The sequence below is a fragment of the Falco biarmicus genome, chromosome Z, assembly GCF_023638135.1.
Source record: "Falco biarmicus isolate bFalBia1 chromosome Z, bFalBia1.pri, whole genome shotgun sequence".
NCBI classification, from domain to species: Eukaryota; Metazoa; Chordata; class Aves; order Falconiformes; family Falconidae; genus Falco; species Falco biarmicus.
In genome coordinates this window covers 68,910,691-68,927,894 of record NC_079311.1, presented here as the reverse complement: position 1 = coordinate 68,927,894, position 17,204 = coordinate 68,910,691, and the positions used below count along the sequence as shown (strand labels likewise).

General features: G+C 36.3%; 1 protein-coding gene across 1 annotated transcript in view; it reads right to left on the bottom strand.

Annotated features, from left to right (window-relative positions):
* The window catches only part of HCN1 (hyperpolarization activated cyclic nucleotide gated potassium channel 1), a 195,141-nt gene that overhangs the window by 37,662 nt on the left and 140,275 nt on the right, over positions 1-17,204 (bottom strand). Inside the window, exon 5 of the mRNA XM_056325802.1 lies at positions 5,296-5,442. Within this exon, the coding sequence (XP_056181777.1) occupies positions 5,296-5,442 (147 nt within the window). The remainder of the gene's footprint in view (positions 1-5,295; positions 5,443-17,204) is intronic.

Here is a 17,204-nt window from a genome sequence, read left to right as displayed (position 1 = left end):
GCAGCTTATTACAGGCTGATTGAAAATTATGAAAGGAAAGCAATGTTAACTGATACACCTAGACAAAAACATATAATAATGTATCCATTACCTCTTAAGAATTAGCTCCTACAGTTATGATTTTAAAACTCAGTAATTGACAGTGATTAAAAAAGCAAATTAATATTAGAAATTATTAGGAAAGGAATTATTCACATTATTATAACATCAGTATGCTGGCTGCAGAACTGGTGCTCTCATCTCTATAGTAGAGAAGGGAAAAATTGAGAATGGCGAAAAGGATTACCATGGGGATGAGCTATCTTCCATGCAAGGAAGAAGTAGAATAGGTCTCTTTACCTTCAAAAAAATACAGTTTACAGATATCATATAAGTCTAAAAAATCATAACTGGCATGCAAAGGGTGGGTAGGACTGACTGTACTATCACTTTTTCTACAAGAATTAATGGCCACCAAACCCAAAAAAAGAGTGGGAGCTAGGTTCAATCCCAAACCGAGGTTGTTTCTCATGCAACAGGGTACAAGTCTGTGCTCCTTGCCAAGGGATGGTGTGGGTGCAGAGTACATGGATTCAAGAGGAGTGTAAATAAGTAATTGGAAGAGATATGTATTAAAGATTACCCAGTATACAAGTCATATCAGTCTCAGAGAATCCCTTGAACTAGAATATTGGTAGTCTAGGAAGGTCATTAAGGGAAATACCATACTTGCCCTGTTCTTATAGGTAGGCTTCCACCTACAGCCACTGCTGGCGAAGCTGGTAGCTTAGACAAATACCAGAGCTGAGTCACTTAAACATTTCTTACACTCTTTTCTTAGATGAAACTGCTTATGTATGTCTTTAAACTTTTGAAGTTCAGGTGTCCTTCTGGAATAGCTTTCCCTCAGTTGTGGGTTTTTTTGAGCTGTTGCTTTTTTTTTTTTTTTCTTTCTTGTTGTCTGTACCATCACCATTTCATGTCATGACAGCCATAAAGACAACTTTTAGGATTAGGGGCTTTCTGATGCCAAATGATGTTCAAGGATGTAGGTGACAAGAACTCCAAGTTAAAAGATAGGAACCTTAGAAACTTCACAAGTATCTATGTCTGCTGAAGAACCAGAGATGATATTTATATAAGGCAAACATGCTAATTGCTACCAATTGCTAATTACTACCTCAAGAAATGAGGTAGGTAGGTAGTTAATTGCAAATATTATTAAAGGTAGCATTTATTTCATACATCAACTGCTATTTGAAGATGTAGCCTGTTTTCTAAGCTAGTCAGCTAGATTTTTACCACTAGAGTGTATGGGGAGAGGTATGTGCAGAGAAAGCCTGACGATTAGCTCAGACTTTTTGCAGAGCTTGTATGGAGCTACAGATAGGTTTGACAAATCCAACCTTGCATGGCCTGGCAGAAGCAATTTAAAATCTTCTATATCTACTGAAATTTTAACTGCTAGAAGACCTCTGACTAACTGATTCTCAACAAGGCTGGACAGTTATTATCAGAGAAATGTAACTGTGAAAAAGGGGATATGCTTTCAAGTAAGAGTGAAATTTCTGAATTTAATGAAAAGAAACCTTTAATTCTTTATTTTCATCAGAGAGCACCTTCCCTTAAGAGCAGGGTGCAGCACACCGCATATGGCAATGCATAGTTATTACCGTTTGAGTGCGTAGAGCTGAGGATATCCAATTAACTACATTACCATGGGACTAATATACCCAAACTGTGCAACCAATTTAACTGGGGAGAAGATAAAGTTTTTAAGTCCCATTTTCTAATAAGTGTCTACCTTAGTTCCCAGTCATTGAAGGGAATCTCTTCATTAATGCAAGTTTACCCTTGAATGATACAGGTCAACTACCAGCTTAACACAGCTATGAAGCACCTAAAGAAAGCCTTGTAAAATTTGAAAATGTTCAGTATTCTTTTCTTCGTATTTTATGAAGCTGTAGTTAATTCCCCACAATAAACATGACTCTGTTGCTGTTACCCAATGTTAGCCACTCACACATGTGCACCAGACCTTTTCTTAGCTTTTCCTTATTTTCATCATACAATCAAGTATGAATGTTTCATACATAATTTTCAGAAGCTCAGTAAAATGAACATCCATCCTTTTTTACCAGAAGATCTTTTACCTCTACTATAAGCATATACAGCTTTATTAGGAGTATTGATCACATAAGAATTAATTTTACACCAGATTTTTACTGCTAATTCTATGTCCTTTAGGTATTTTTAATGATTGAATGATCGTATTTATAGCATGCATAATTACTTCTCTGCTAAAAAAGAGTGAGACAACTTTTTTTCCAACATGGGCCAAAAAAGGGTCATAATCAGTAAAGAGAGCCTAGCCATGGAAAATTTCAGTCCATACAATAAACTTGAACGGTTGAGAACAAGGAGAACTAGAAGACACTGCAACCTTTTTTATAACATTTTATAATATCCATGTTATAATTATGCAGTAGTTTGTGTGGTTTCTTTTGTTCTACTTACTGTGAGGAAATAATGATTTCCGTGCAAAGTCTTAACCAGAAGATACTTTGATCAAGGTAAGTATACCCTGTGGAGACTGAATGTTTAATTCTTACCCAATGCTAAACTCAAAGTACCACAAAATGCAGGATTCATTAAAAACTTAAGAAATGCAGTAAATACTTATTCTTGAATGATGCAGCTACACTACCTGTGTTGTCACCTCAACATTATAGCCTTGTGCAGATACTGGTACAGAAGATGGTATATCCTGTCCAATATGTGAACAATTGTGTTCTGCCTTTAAAAGGCTCTACTTTATTATTCATTAGTAACATCAAAAAACCTCTACCTGCACTACCAAACTGCACATACTGAATTGGTAGCTAAAACAGAATTTCAAACTGTTAATTTCAGCAAGTAAAAAAGTGGTGTTTTTAAAGCACTGTGCGTAAGCTGCTGCCACAATTTGGACAGATTCATTGGCAAAAGTCTTCTGGCATTGCCATTGTCCAGTTCTTACTTATTTTTTTTTTCTTTATTTTTTTTTATCTTCTTCTGAACAACTACTATGTTGTCATCAGAGCAGTGTGCAACCTGATTGTAGATGAGTAAATGTATTTTTCGTATATAATACAGGGAACAAAGAAGACATCCTAAGTGCAGCACGACCACAGCAAAAACAGAAGCCACCTTTTCTGTGAAATTCTATTCTTACTCCATGTTTTTAGTGGCTCATTAATTTTTGAAAGTTTCCATACTTCATCTCTCCTCAGAAGTGCTTTTTGGGTTTTATGCTTGACCAAATTTTCCATGCTGCTCTTAGGCGATAAGAAAAAAGGAAGGTAAGGTGACAGGACTAAGGCAGGGAGGAATGAAGGGAGGAAAAGACAGGTAATTAGAGTGCCATAACAGCAAACTGTTTGTTAATAAAAGAAGATTTTGCAATGGAAGTGTATTAGACTTGATTTATGGAGAAAAACTTTCCGTAAAAGTGGAAACAGATGAAACTGTTTCTGATGTCAGTGATTGATGCATCTGTACATGCTTCTGTTCTTTTAACAAAAAAAAGGTTCCATACTGGCCAAGATTCATGTTTTGACTGTCACTGTACTCTAGGGATAATTCCCATATTTTCCTGTCTTACATGATAGATTTTTACAGTACATTCTCATCCTAACATTTCAAAAGCTACCAAGGGAAGCCAAAGGGTAAACTGGCACAGGCAGTGCAAAAGCCAGAGATCTCCCTTTGCCCTCCAAAACACTTAGAAATTCACAATATAACAAAAGGACTCAGGCTACATCTGTCTTAGGGAATCTAATGGGCCCAGGCACTGGAATTCTGTCATCTATAGTGTTAATTTTTTAGAACAATCACGGTTTGGCCTGATTTTGACTTGAACCATCTAGCAATGACCCAGCAATTTTGGGCAGCATTCACCATTCCCAGTCGGCACTTTGTGAGGAGGGAGGCCACTACTGGAGTTTCATAACATGGATGTGGCAAAACTGTGCCAGCTGCCCTCAGAGCCCATGAACAGGCAGGGCAGTTAGTTTCTTATAACTATTTTAACTATAGAACTTGATTGATCTTGGCAATGGATTGCCATGTTTCCCCTTCATAACAAAGAGAAATATTCAATGGTACAGACAATCCATCACAGACCTATCCTCTTCTTATGCCACAGAACTTATTAAAAAAAAAATCCAAACAACCTTCATGTATATTTCTAAAACTACAGGTGTCATCCTGCGCTCTGTTTGGTAATATGTATACGTTATTTTTATATATATATATACACATGCAAATATACATTCAGCACCTCTCACCCCATGGCAGAAGATACTAAAAAGCATTACTTGCTATCACTGAAAAAATGTACAGGTTTCATCACATATCAGATTGCTCCTCCTTTATTCTCGCTTTTTCTTGCTTCTTTTCTCTTTTCCCTGTTTATGCTTTCTTCTCCCTGAATTTTTCAACTTCGTTATTCTCTGAGTTTTTTTTCCTCCTTTCAGTAGAGGGTATCAGCCAACTGGTAACACAAACATCCTTGAGTAGGTCAGACATGAGCACTACCCAACAAAAGACAGTCAGATTTATATTCCCATTAAGCAGCTATTTCTGTTACAGCAAGATGAATGCTGCTTTCCCCCCACACAAGCACCTTGCCAAAGAATATTCCAGCTGTTTCCACACAACAAATGTAACATAGCGTTACATAACAACACAACACAGCACAGCACAGCACAGCACAACACAATATTATAAACCCCCTGAAATGGGAATACAGACTGGAGTTTTAAGAAAAGAGATTTTGTAGTGGCTTGTGTATCATACTCCAGCTTCCTCATCTCCAGTAGAGACCACCCTAACCAAGGATGCTACTTCACACAGTGAAAAACAGCAACTCTCTCTTCACTGGTGACTTCCAGTGGTTTCATCAGCACGGGTGCATGGTCAGCAGTCAGGGAGAGCAGAAAAAACCTTTCACCCAGGACCATTCTAGTACAGCCCCTCTCTATTTTAAAGAATTGCAGAAACCCATGAGTTTCACTCAACAATTAAGAACAGGATTTTACTCTTTGACATCCTTGTGTGGCCATGATTCTGACAGACTGGTTCAGACTAGATGTAAATCTGCTTATGTCTTTGTGTCAAACTAATATTAAATTCATTATCCTGGTCATTCATTGACAAGGTCAAATGAGATGAAATGTTACAGAATAGAATCAGAAAGAGCATTTCAACACAGAAACAGCAAAGGCATGAAAAATTTCCATAGCATGAAAAACTCCTCAAATGCTTTAATCTTACCTCCCTGAGGGGATCGTTGAGCTCATTCAAAATGTTTTCTTCATCAAAGATCTTGCCTTGGTAGCGGTGCTCATAGTAATCATGGATTTTCTGGCGCATTTCAGCAGGTAACTTGTGGAATGACATGTACTGTTCCACTTGTTTGTACTGTCAAGACAATTAAAGGAAGAATCAGAAAAAACCCACTTTTTTACTACCTAAAGAAGGCACCAGCAAAATGAAAATTCATTCACGTAGCAAATTAAGCTTTACATATGTTATAAAGATCGCATTTTATTTATGTCAGAGAACCTTCACAGAAATATTAATTTAGTATTACTTACGTGACATCACAACTACCAATTGCAGAAACTGCCTTTAGTCGTGATGCATGCTGATATCCACATGAATATATAAGTTTTAGAAGCCAAACCTTCACACATGTCATGTGTTCCCTAAATTCCCAGCTATACATAAGTTGCGAAAGTACACCAACACCATTTTTAGCTCATTCCATGCAACAGACAGGGAAACTGTACACAGTGTTTCTCTATGTCTCTAGTGCTACATCCACAGAGAGTTTAAGGTCTGAAATTTCAGAAACTGGATATGTTGTATCAATATGTAACATTAATGTTGTGTATGCTTACAAAGTAGTTGAAGAACAAAGGTAAAAGCTGTGGAGATAATGAACTAGAAAGAATTCCTCAGGAGCAATGATGAAAAGAGAGAAGTGAACTGGGAAAATAGGTATGGTATCAGGAAATAGAAAGTGGGAGAAGAGAAATTCCATGACCCAGGAGACTCAGAGGACCTCACTTCATTTACCATGTGCATTTGGTTTCCTTGTTTCTACTAATCCTCTGTCATGTCTTCTGCTTTGTTTGCTTCTCTTCTTCAGAAGCCTTTTTGGGTAGGGTTTTCAGAAAAGAAAGTCTAGAACTAACATACTCGGAGTTCTACTGTACTACACTGCATGATATATCTGAGACCCACAAAATGGAGAAGATGCCCAAACTGCAAATGGACAACTAGTGCCTGAGCAAGACTTTTGCCCCTCAGACCCTCCATCCTTGTCTCTAAGGCAAGGATAAGGCACTAAGACACAGAGGATAAAACTCATCCCAGGCTTATAGGTGAGTTAAAACTTGGCAGAAATTTGGTTTACATATGTACAACATCTTAATTTAAATTTTTTTCATTAATTTTTTCATGCTTAATTAGGCACTTTTAACTCTTTTCCACGAAAAAGCCAATGAAGTCTTAATTAGGATCAGAATTTCTGTAAAGCAATTAAATGAATTTATAATACACATTACACTCCCTACAAAATGCAGCACATATTCTTTAACTTATATAATTGAAGACTGCTCCATCCTCTGGAATTGAAATTAGGTTCTGCTTTGCAAAGTGGCAAAATATTAGATGAGACCACATGTACAATACACATTCCACAAATATGAGGTAATTTTGCACAGGACTATTCAAAAATGTACCATGAATATGTAGGCGTGATTTAACCTTTGTATAGATATTTTGCATCTCCAAAGCAAGACCTCTTCACTCCCATCCTTCAGAAGTAAGATTTATATTTGCATGCTCATCATTTGTTTCTGATATGGAGAAATTTATCCATATATTGTAGGATTGAATCAGAGTTCTAGGTCACCAGAAGACAGATATGCTCTAGCATAAACAAAGTGTTGCTTCTAAAATTAGCCTACTAATCAGTTACAGCTAATCTAGGCACCCATTTACTTAGAGGGAAGGGACGCGAGACTACCCAGTGCTCTATATATCTCACCAAGGTGGTCACATAGTCCCAGCTGCTGTGCAGTGCTTCAGCTTCCCTGCAGCAAAGCCAAGGAGAAGATGCTGCACTGTGCAATGTCCTCTTCATGTCTGTGTCCAGCCCTTCACTGCTGTGGCTTCATGTAAAGATGTGTAGCAGGTGTGTGTCATAGCACACATAGGCAGGGAAAAGACTTTACTATGCTCCCTAGCGTAGGGGCTGCACCACTTTGCTCGATCTTACTTGCATACAAATATGCCTGAGCAACACAAATATGGAGTAATCCTTGGTAATAAAAAATATACTACATTCATTGAGATAGATAATGCTAGTGAGCTGCAAAGCACTTGTATACCAGAATGACCATGAAGAAGTGTATTCATGCTAAAAGCAATTTGCTTTGCCAGCAGTTTACACTGCTCCCTTTCATTAGTGCTATTACTAGGTGCTTTCTCCCACACAAGTGAGTTCTCTTATCTACCAGGGTTTATGCTTACACATAAGAAATTTTAGGGAAACAGAAAAAATAAAACTAGTAGGAATGTAGTGCTTATTACTGGTTTGTCTCAAAATGTTTCCAAATTAATAACACATAGAATAATAGGGACAGCTGCATATCAGCAACATTTTGTAAAAAAATTCAGCAAGGAAGTTAAAGTCTCCCACAATTCCCAGAAATATTTAACCATCTGAAATGTTGTCAAGGTCTCTTTCCATTTCATAATATCTGACTCTGTGAGTGGTCGCTATCCCGTTAATATACCCTGTAACAAAGCTTCTCCTAACCTTTCTCAGTGTGATTTTGACTCATATTCTGTATCATTTATGTTACTGCTCCCTTCTTGACATTCTGTCAGAACATTCATGTGAAGTACTTCCTCAAAACTTCTTATTATTGTTTCACCAACTAATGTGTTTCACTAACTCAGTCAAAGTAATAATTGGGTTTTTTGTTTCTCAGAAAAGTGACTTCATTTTTCAACCTGCTATGTGTTACTGGGAATTTTGAGGGTTTCCCAGATTAGTTGTCACTGTGGTGTGTCACATGCCAGTGAAGAATATGAAGTATTCTTCATGTCACGTAAAGAATATTTTCTCTGTGGGTACCACAGATATCAATAAAGGCTGGAAACTGATAAATTTTTCACTTTTAAATAACCATACTGATTTTTGTTATTGGTTGTTGGTTGGTTTTGTTTTCTTTACTCATAAAAAAGAAGGCTAATAAAAAGAACTGAAATATTTTCTGGGAAAAGATTACATGTCAAAAAGGTTTAAAGATTCTCATTAGCACTGTGAATCCCTTGAATAAATATGAAAATTGAATGGCTTCTTCCTCTGATTTTTCTAAGTGTCATTTTACATATGAAGTTGATCAAACTGTCAGTGAAGTTTTCTCAAAACTGTATTTTAACAATATTTAAAAGAGCTGTAACTGATCCTAAGTTATTCATCAGACCTGACACTTGAACCTGCATTTTCGTATGTGAGTGGAATAATTTATTTCTAATGACTGTTCTCGCCACACTGTATCCTGTGTCTTTTCCATTCTAGACTGAAAATTTTGGTTTGCTTTAGAGGTTTTATGTGGTTTTGTTTGGTTTGTTTGTCTTTTGTATTGCTTATTCAGAAAAGAGATGTCTTAATTCCACATTCACAAAAGCTCCTCTGGTGCTTTTCTTACATCTGTGTGAAATAACTTTCAGAGATAGCAAGTTCCCTCAAACCTGACTTTTCTTTTTTTTTTTTTAGCTTTCTTATGCCACATGAGTAGCATCAGACTACATTCAAAATATAAATTACTGTATTAAAACTTTCTTTTTTGGTTTCAAATTGCCTTTCCATCCTTGCTTCTGAATGACACCAAGGAGCACTTGATTTTCCAGGGAGGACTACTTAATAAAGGACTCCATGCGTGCACATCTAAAGGAATGTCAGAAGCCTCTAAAGGCAACAGCAAACTAAATCAAATTCCAGGGTTCTGAGGAGAGAAATAAGAGGAATACAGGCTATTCAGCAAAGCCTGCACTGGATGAAGACACAGCAAGACAAAGGAAAGCTAAGATAAACTTTTTAAAATGAGAACATCATTGTTTTGTCTAATGTTATTACTCCCAAGTATGAGTTTGTTTCCATAAAACCCTAAATACGTACCAATTAACCTCAATATGTTTTCTGGTAATCAAATGGTTTCAGACTGCTTAAAAAAAAAACTTCTTAATGCATAATGATGTAACTGACTGCAAATAATTAAAAAGATTGTCATCTTTTCCTGGATCAGCTGGCTTATACTCTGAAATATGGGCATCACAAGCCTTCTGATCCTACTTGATGGTATTTTAAATGCTTTTATTATCCATACAAATAGCTATTTTTGTGTCCCACTGTGCTTCTATATAATCTACACTGGTTTTGGCCTGTACAAAGATTATTTTATTTTTCCACTTTAATTTTTCTGTCTCTCAAAATCATCATAAGTTGTGTTATGTTTTCATAGAAGTAAACAGTATTTTTGAATGCTGATGCTGTTTTTCAAACCTGTTACAGCTGTGTGTTCCTGGCCTTTTCAGAATCTCCCTGAATGGAAGAAATACTGTGCTGCTGACAATTCCTCACCTCTTTTTTAAGGTAAATATTGAATTGTTTATCCTAAAATGAGTATGTATACTAATGTGATTTATATATGGCATTACCATAATGTCAGTAATTTCTATCCTAGTGTGTTATATTCATTACTGATATGAAAATGCCTGTAAATGCTACACAAATAAACAAAATTGCTGAAATAGGCAAGAGCTAAGTGAATTTCAAAGTAATATTTCACAGATTTTTACTGCAAAGCACCATCAAGTAATGACTTTTTCCTATTGTTTCAACCATAATCTTATTCATGGGCTCCTTATATGTAGCAAAATTTTCCTACTGTGCCCCTCCAGCAAAACGTGAGTAGTATGACATGGATCATATGAGGTCCTTAGTAGAGTTGGTTAGGAAAACTGCAGTCATCCTTTAAAAAATAAGTATGGCAAAAGGCAAAGGAGAGGAGTCAGGTCTTTCTCATAATGATTTGTATCTGAATCAGGGAACTTATTTTAAAGTATCCCAATACAGGCAATATCCCAACGAAACCAGCTATATGGAAACCTGAACAGTGAACAAGATATTTTGGTACATGTGTTGAGCCTACCAGGTCCTTTCCTTATAGTGTTTCATAACTAGTAAGTTGCCCCTTTTAACTTAAAAATTTCTGATAGTCCTAATAATCTTTACAGGTCAACATTTAATCCTTGACCCAATAAAACATGCAAACATATGAAATACATTAATAATATCAGTTAAAAAACACGAAACCAATGACATTAACATACAGTACCTGAACCTGGTCACACCCAAATTACCTGAACACCTTTCAGCAAAAAATGCCAGTCAGATTTTTCCAAATTACCAACACTCAAGAACTTCAATAACTGACTAGTTTTTCAAAGAACCCTGGTCCCTGAACCTTCTTTTGAAAATCCATTTCAAATGATATGCCTTTTGCACTTTGGACAATGATTTTGTCCTTGGCAGTAGAGCCTCACTTCTAGGAAATTTCCTCCCAAAAACCTATAATAAATAGCAAATATTTTTATGTTCAGGTTCTCTTTTGTTTTATCACAAATGTAATCCTGACCCTTAAAGTACATTAATAAAGTATTTTATGTTATTTTTTAAATACTGTATAAGATATTAATATAAAATGAATCACATATAGATAGGCTCGGGAAAAAAAACCAAAAAAAAAAAAAAAGAGGAAAGAGCACTTTACTGGATGTTTATATCCAGTCAAGAGCACAGCCTCACAAATACAAACTTTTCAATGAGGTGTGTCAAAAAAAAAAATATCCTATATACTAATGACAAACGTAAAAAGAAAACAGAGATCATTTGTAAAATTCTTCTGTAAATTGTGTCCCAGAATTTAGATACAATAAACTCCTCAGTATTCTTAAAATGGTTTGAAAATGCTTGCCTGCCATGTATAAAAGAAGAATCTGAGCAGTATTATAATTTGTAGGACATTTAACTCACTGAGAAGGAGCAGAAAGGTGAGAGGAAGCAATCTGATCAAGGTGAAGCCTTTCTAAGTAATGAAGAAATTTAAAAACTTTGGTTATCAGAATAAGAAAATGAATGCTACAGGGAGGCACTGACAACTCTTAGTTATCAAATGCCAGGTAAGGATTTTATAATTGTGTTTCAGATTCCTTATGGAAAAAAGTAGATGGGAACTCTGCATTGGAAGGGCAATACATGATGCTCTCGTTGAATCAAGGTAAGGGAAAGTAGTTAGTATGCCAACACATCATAGAATACCAACTGGAAAAATGCACTATAAAGTAACAGAACTGTCTGACGTATAAAATTCTAATAAGGCAATATAATTAGAAAATTTCTCCTCTGTCTAACTTTTTAATATTGACTAGACCCATGATTGAGGTGACTGTCAGTTATCTTACCTGGAAGAGCATATGACATTTCAAAAACCAGCTCATCTTAGGTTTTCAAGTAAGTGTTGAATAAAAAGGCACATCCCAAATATTTTCATATTACTCAAATACCTTTTTCTTAGTAGAATGTTTCTATAAACACACAGTTTACAACGTAACAAAACAATTTTCCAGTATTTTCTAATCCCTGTGAAAGTTCAGTGGTTTTACACATCCAAAGTTCAAATGTAATTCCTGCACTTTCCACAAAATATAAGCAGGCAGCATTGATTTCAAAATCCCTTTTCTCTGTGCTATTGTGCTGTAAAGCCTTCAAATGAGCTGAAGGAATCAAGTAGCTTTGCCTCTTCTCTTGTCCTTTACCTTGCTGGGAACATGATTTTATTTACTGTTTACAGATTATTTTTTTTTCTTTCCAGTGAAGAAAAGGGTGAAAAACCTTCTGAAGTGGTTTGTGGTGAGAGCGGGGTGGAGAGGGTGAGGGTGGGGATGGTGAGGGGAGAGGGAAACGTTTCAAACCTTCTGAACACTTAACGTTGTCTCAGTCTGACATGAATTTTCTTATTCATGGAATTTTAGGCACCTCACCTCTCCACAGGTGGTACCAGGCAGACCACCTTTCAGGAAAAGAGGGAAGATTCAACAGAGATCACAAGATAAAGAACAGGAGGGGTGGCATTTGCAATTTTTTTTTTAAAGCAAACACAGTTTAATACAGAAGTTATCCAAAACAAAATGTAAAATATTTTAAGCTAAAGCAAAATTATGCATTTTGGTTGTTTGGGTGGGGGTTTTTTTGTGGAAAATGGATATAATTTTCTTGGATTGTGGAAAGGTTAATGGCTTTGGTGGAAAATTTTGCTTTGTGGAAAGTGTGTTTTGTATTAAAAATATCCACATCCCGCTCAAGCAGCACTAACACATAGCTCTGGAGATAATGAGAGCTGTATGGACACAGACAGAACTGAACAATGAGCATGCATTTGGAAAGAATCGCAGCTGGGGAGGGGCTTTGCCATATTAACTACCTGAGTGGTTTTATTGCCTCTTTCTCAAAATTACTCAAATGCATAAGTGGACTTGGAAAACCGATAATAATGGAATTACACAAATTATTAAATATGCCAGAAACTTCAATTCCTAGTTAAAAATGAAACATATCAAAATAACATTCTGGTTTACAATTCACGAAATATCTGTAATGTCTACTATGCTTAAATGTGGTATTCAACAGAATGTTCACTTGTAACTCATATTACATTGACAAAGGAATTTAAAAAATGCAAACTGAAGTTTCATCTGAGCAAAAATTCACAGGCATTTCATTTTTAAGCAATATATTTCATTTGTTCAGATTCCATTCTGCAGCATCTGCAGGGTAACCCCATGTGCAATGAATAAGTGCTGAAAGAATATAAAGGGGAACAGTTTTTCTTCTTATGAAAAAAGAATAACATCACTTTTTAAAAATACTCTTTCAGCAAAATAAACTGTTGAAGTTAAAGAGATAAGATTTGCAAAATTCTGTGCAAAGACCACATAATGAAAATTCCTAACTTCCATTTAAAGATACTATTTTGAATGAAAACATTGTGTATTTTAAAGAAGCCACTTTTCTAAAACACTTTACTAGCTGTTTCAATTAAATTCCATATAATCTATTATGCAATGCTATGAAAATGGTATGTACAAATGGCATGTTGTGTCCACCCCCCAAAAAAAGAATGTGTAATTTTGTATGGCACATTTACTCCTTTTTTGTGATATCTATTTTTCTCTCATAGGAAATAAATTATTCAGCTTTTTTCACTCAATCACTTGAGAAATTGGATAATAGATTCTTTACAAGTTTTTAAAATTATCTCTTAAGCCAGTATCCCATAGTTCTAACTCACTAGCTGAGCTGAATGGTTGTATGTCTAAACACAACATTATATTTCTTCTGCTTGTGGAATGAATAATCTAATCTGTATAAATAAAAATCATGCCTGAAAAAAATCCCTGAGGCTTGATCCTCCCAGGAAGAATTTTAATAACATGAGACACAGAAAGCAACAGCAGGCTATACTTTTTTCCCTTGGCAAGAACTTCCAGCCTAACTTTGTCAGTGGGTTATTTGTTAAAATAATAATAAAAGACATTAAGTTACAGATTAATGGGAAAGGAATGAGAAGAATTGTATAGCTTATATTTATTAATGGCTATTTAACAGATTTTCGATTCAATTTTCTCTTGTCACATTTATTCTGAGAACCTGGTATTTTTCTCTTCTTTAACTCCTTAACATGTCACCAGCTGCAAGCATTACTCCTGACACACAGTGGTTTAAATGAGGTAAAACCAGAATTTCTGCTCACAATAGATGGGGAACCCCTATTTTTGGCCCAGCCATTGTTTGACTGTGAGAGTCTGGACAGGGCACATCGATTTGCAGGATGCTGTTACACATATCTTTCCCATCTCAGACTACAAATGGTGCTACAGAATGAATCTGTCAGCTGGGTGATAAAAGGTCTCCCAAGTTATTATCTCTTCTCTGCAGTCGTTGTCAGTCATAAAATCCATTCACCAACTGTTTCTTTGCCTTGATTCACAGTTAGAGAACCCAACAATAATATACTGGGTTTGCTGCTCTGTATGAGCCATGCTGATACCTCTAGCCTGGAGCTGCAGCTACCAGCTGCCAGAATACAGAGGAGAACATGATCGCTGGCCAGCTGTCTTCCACAGGAAGGCAACCCTACCTCCCTAACAAGGATTCCTCATTAATGCAAAGCCCTCATATTATGCAAAGACAGCACAGGCCTAAGCTCTTGCCTACTACCCTTGGCTAAACACCTGAATGGTTCTTAGATTACTGAAGGACAGAAAGGAAAGAAAGGTCAAAACCACCCTCCCAAGCTATAAAGAATTCGGGATAAATATTCCTAATGTGTTTAAGCTCAAGTTCTATTCAGTTTCACTGAACATTTAAAAGGATTATCTTCAGTAGCTGCCACTGCTATTTGCAGTGCTTGTTCTCTTCCATATGAAAACAGCTTTTTCTTCTATGTAAGAGTGGACTCACTGATTCTGTCCTAATATTAAAAATAATCTCTCTAGGCTCCTGCTTTATACTCAGTAGAGGGATGCAGCTGGTTTCCATGCACTTGGCCAAAGGCGACTCTCGTTCTTCACTGGGAATTCAGCCAGGGATCAAGAAACATTGCTGTATCCCTTGTAAGAGTTACTGTACATCTGGTATTTGTACAGTTCATCCTTTTAAAATCCTTCTCATCCTAGCCTTAACTGGGACTATTAGGAAAAGAAAGGTTTTGCATGTTGAAATACTTCCATCTTTCAAATGGGGACAAGACTCAAATCCCTGTCACCCTCTTTTATGTATTCCCTCAACCACACTGAAGAAAGGAACAACTTCCATTCCAAAAAACACCTCTCTTTTATGTGCAGTCCTCTGGCCTACGTCGGCAGGTTATTTCATGAGCCAGCTGAACTTTTGATATGACTGTTGAGGCACCGAAGGACAGTCTTTAACCGAGTATTTGGTCAAACTTGAAGTTAGCACTAACGTTAACATTTACTCATAGGATGATTATCCATAGCTGTATATACCAAAACTGAGTAAGCACAGGTGGTTCTGAAATGACCAGAGATCTGATTGTATTCCAAATAGACACCAAACAGTGAACTTGCAATCAACCATCTGGCTATCTTATTTCAGTAGTGGCAAAGTAATAAGCTCACCTGTTCATCCCACAGTCACTGAATGGCTGAATACACTATGAATCCAGAGACATTTCTACAATCTGCTTTCTACACTGCTACTCTGCTTAGCATACAGGTATTTTCACAGAAAGAAAAAAAGTCTATAATCAAACACAGATCAAAGTAAAAAGTAAGGTTCATGCTGAATGTTATAATATGTTCACTTTTATAGGTCTTCATCATCAGATGGACTTGAAGTGATTTGTTTAGCCTAAAAGCTATCATCTGTTTATCTATTTTTCACTAATTACCCCCCAAAGAGTATTGTTGCATGCAAGAATGCTTTAAGCTGTCATTTTACTTACATGCAGTAATTAAACATTTCCTTTCAATTGCCACATTATTGTTCTTTTCAATTAGTGTAATTAAGAAATTAATTAAGTTATAGTGAATTTTCTGAATAGGATTTGTTTTCTTAGTCTGTTATTCATCTTGCACAAATTTACTTTTTATTGTGTTAAAAGGGGAAGGAGAGAGAACGATCATGAAAACCATGCTCAGTTCTTCTCTTCATAGAGGTTATGACAGAAATCTGATTTAATTAAATGACTATCAAAGCCCCAAGGCTTGAAAAGTGTATCTTCATGCTACTATAGGTGAAACTGTATTGAGTCTATGGCAGGTTGATTTTTTTCTCTTAATGAGAAAAATACTGTATAGATGACAGTTTATTTAAAAATATCAGATATGCTGTAATGGTCTTCTTAAAGTTTCCAGTTTCAAGGTGAAATTTAGTACCTATCCAATCATTTTGTACAATTTTCCTTATCGTTTGAATGCTTTGGATTCCATTTTTTTCCTTTCAATTTACCTGTGCCAGTAAAAGAGAATATACATTAAAAGAAGTGCCTGGAGTGAAGAGAAAGGAGGCAGAAGGAGTTATTCCCCCACATGCACTCTGGGGGAAGCGGAGAGTGAGGAAGATCAGCTCATCTGTGCTCAGACACTTCTTCAGTTCATTTCTGAGCAGGAGCAGCAGTCTGCACAGCTCAAGGCCCTGTGGCAGGGACGATTGTCCCTAGGCATTGAATACATGCTGCAGCTACATTTGATACTGACTCTGAACACAGGGTGACAATTGTCAATTCCTTGTTTTCATTTGAATGAATATTTTTGAGAGATGCATTTTGGGAGTGCCTATCAGAAGCAGTGGTTTGCTGTGGCACGAGCTTCACCTCTCCCCATTGATCCTGCAATACAGAAACACAGCATAATGCTAATTTTGGTATGTGCTACAATGCCTTTAGCTAAATGGGTATGCTTAGTTGTTAGCGTCTCACCCACAGGAAATCCAGTTATTTCAAGAAGCAATTTGAAGTAACAATTTAGAAACAATATTTAGAAAAGGAATATAGAAAAAGGTATAATTAGGTTGAATTCATGTAACTTTGTATCTATTGCTTAATAGCTGTAATGAAAATAAGTAATGTTATTAGCAGCATAGTTGTTACATCAGCTTGGTGTTGTGCCAACAGCTACGCTACTAGCAGCATCAGCACAAGCAAGACAGAAACACTGGCACAATACAACTGCTGATCCTGGAAAGTCTGGCTCTAATAAGACCTAATAAGACCAAAAATCTGTCTTGAGTTCAAAAAACAGTTCTTTTTGTATTAACTAGTGGAAAATGCCAATTCATCAAAAATAATTTCCTTTTAAATGGACTTGCATGTAATTAAGTTTATTGTGCATAGGAAGGTCTGTCCAAAACTACAGGGAGAGACAGAGTTTCTTCAGTAAACAAAGATGGTCCAGTTGCTCAGTTATAGGATGTATTACTTTTCTTGACCTCTGATCAGAGAACTGGCCTGCCCTCATTTCACAGCAGTGTCCTAATGATGAAGAAATGGTTCTTCTAGGCTGGGCATATCTCAGCGTCTTTT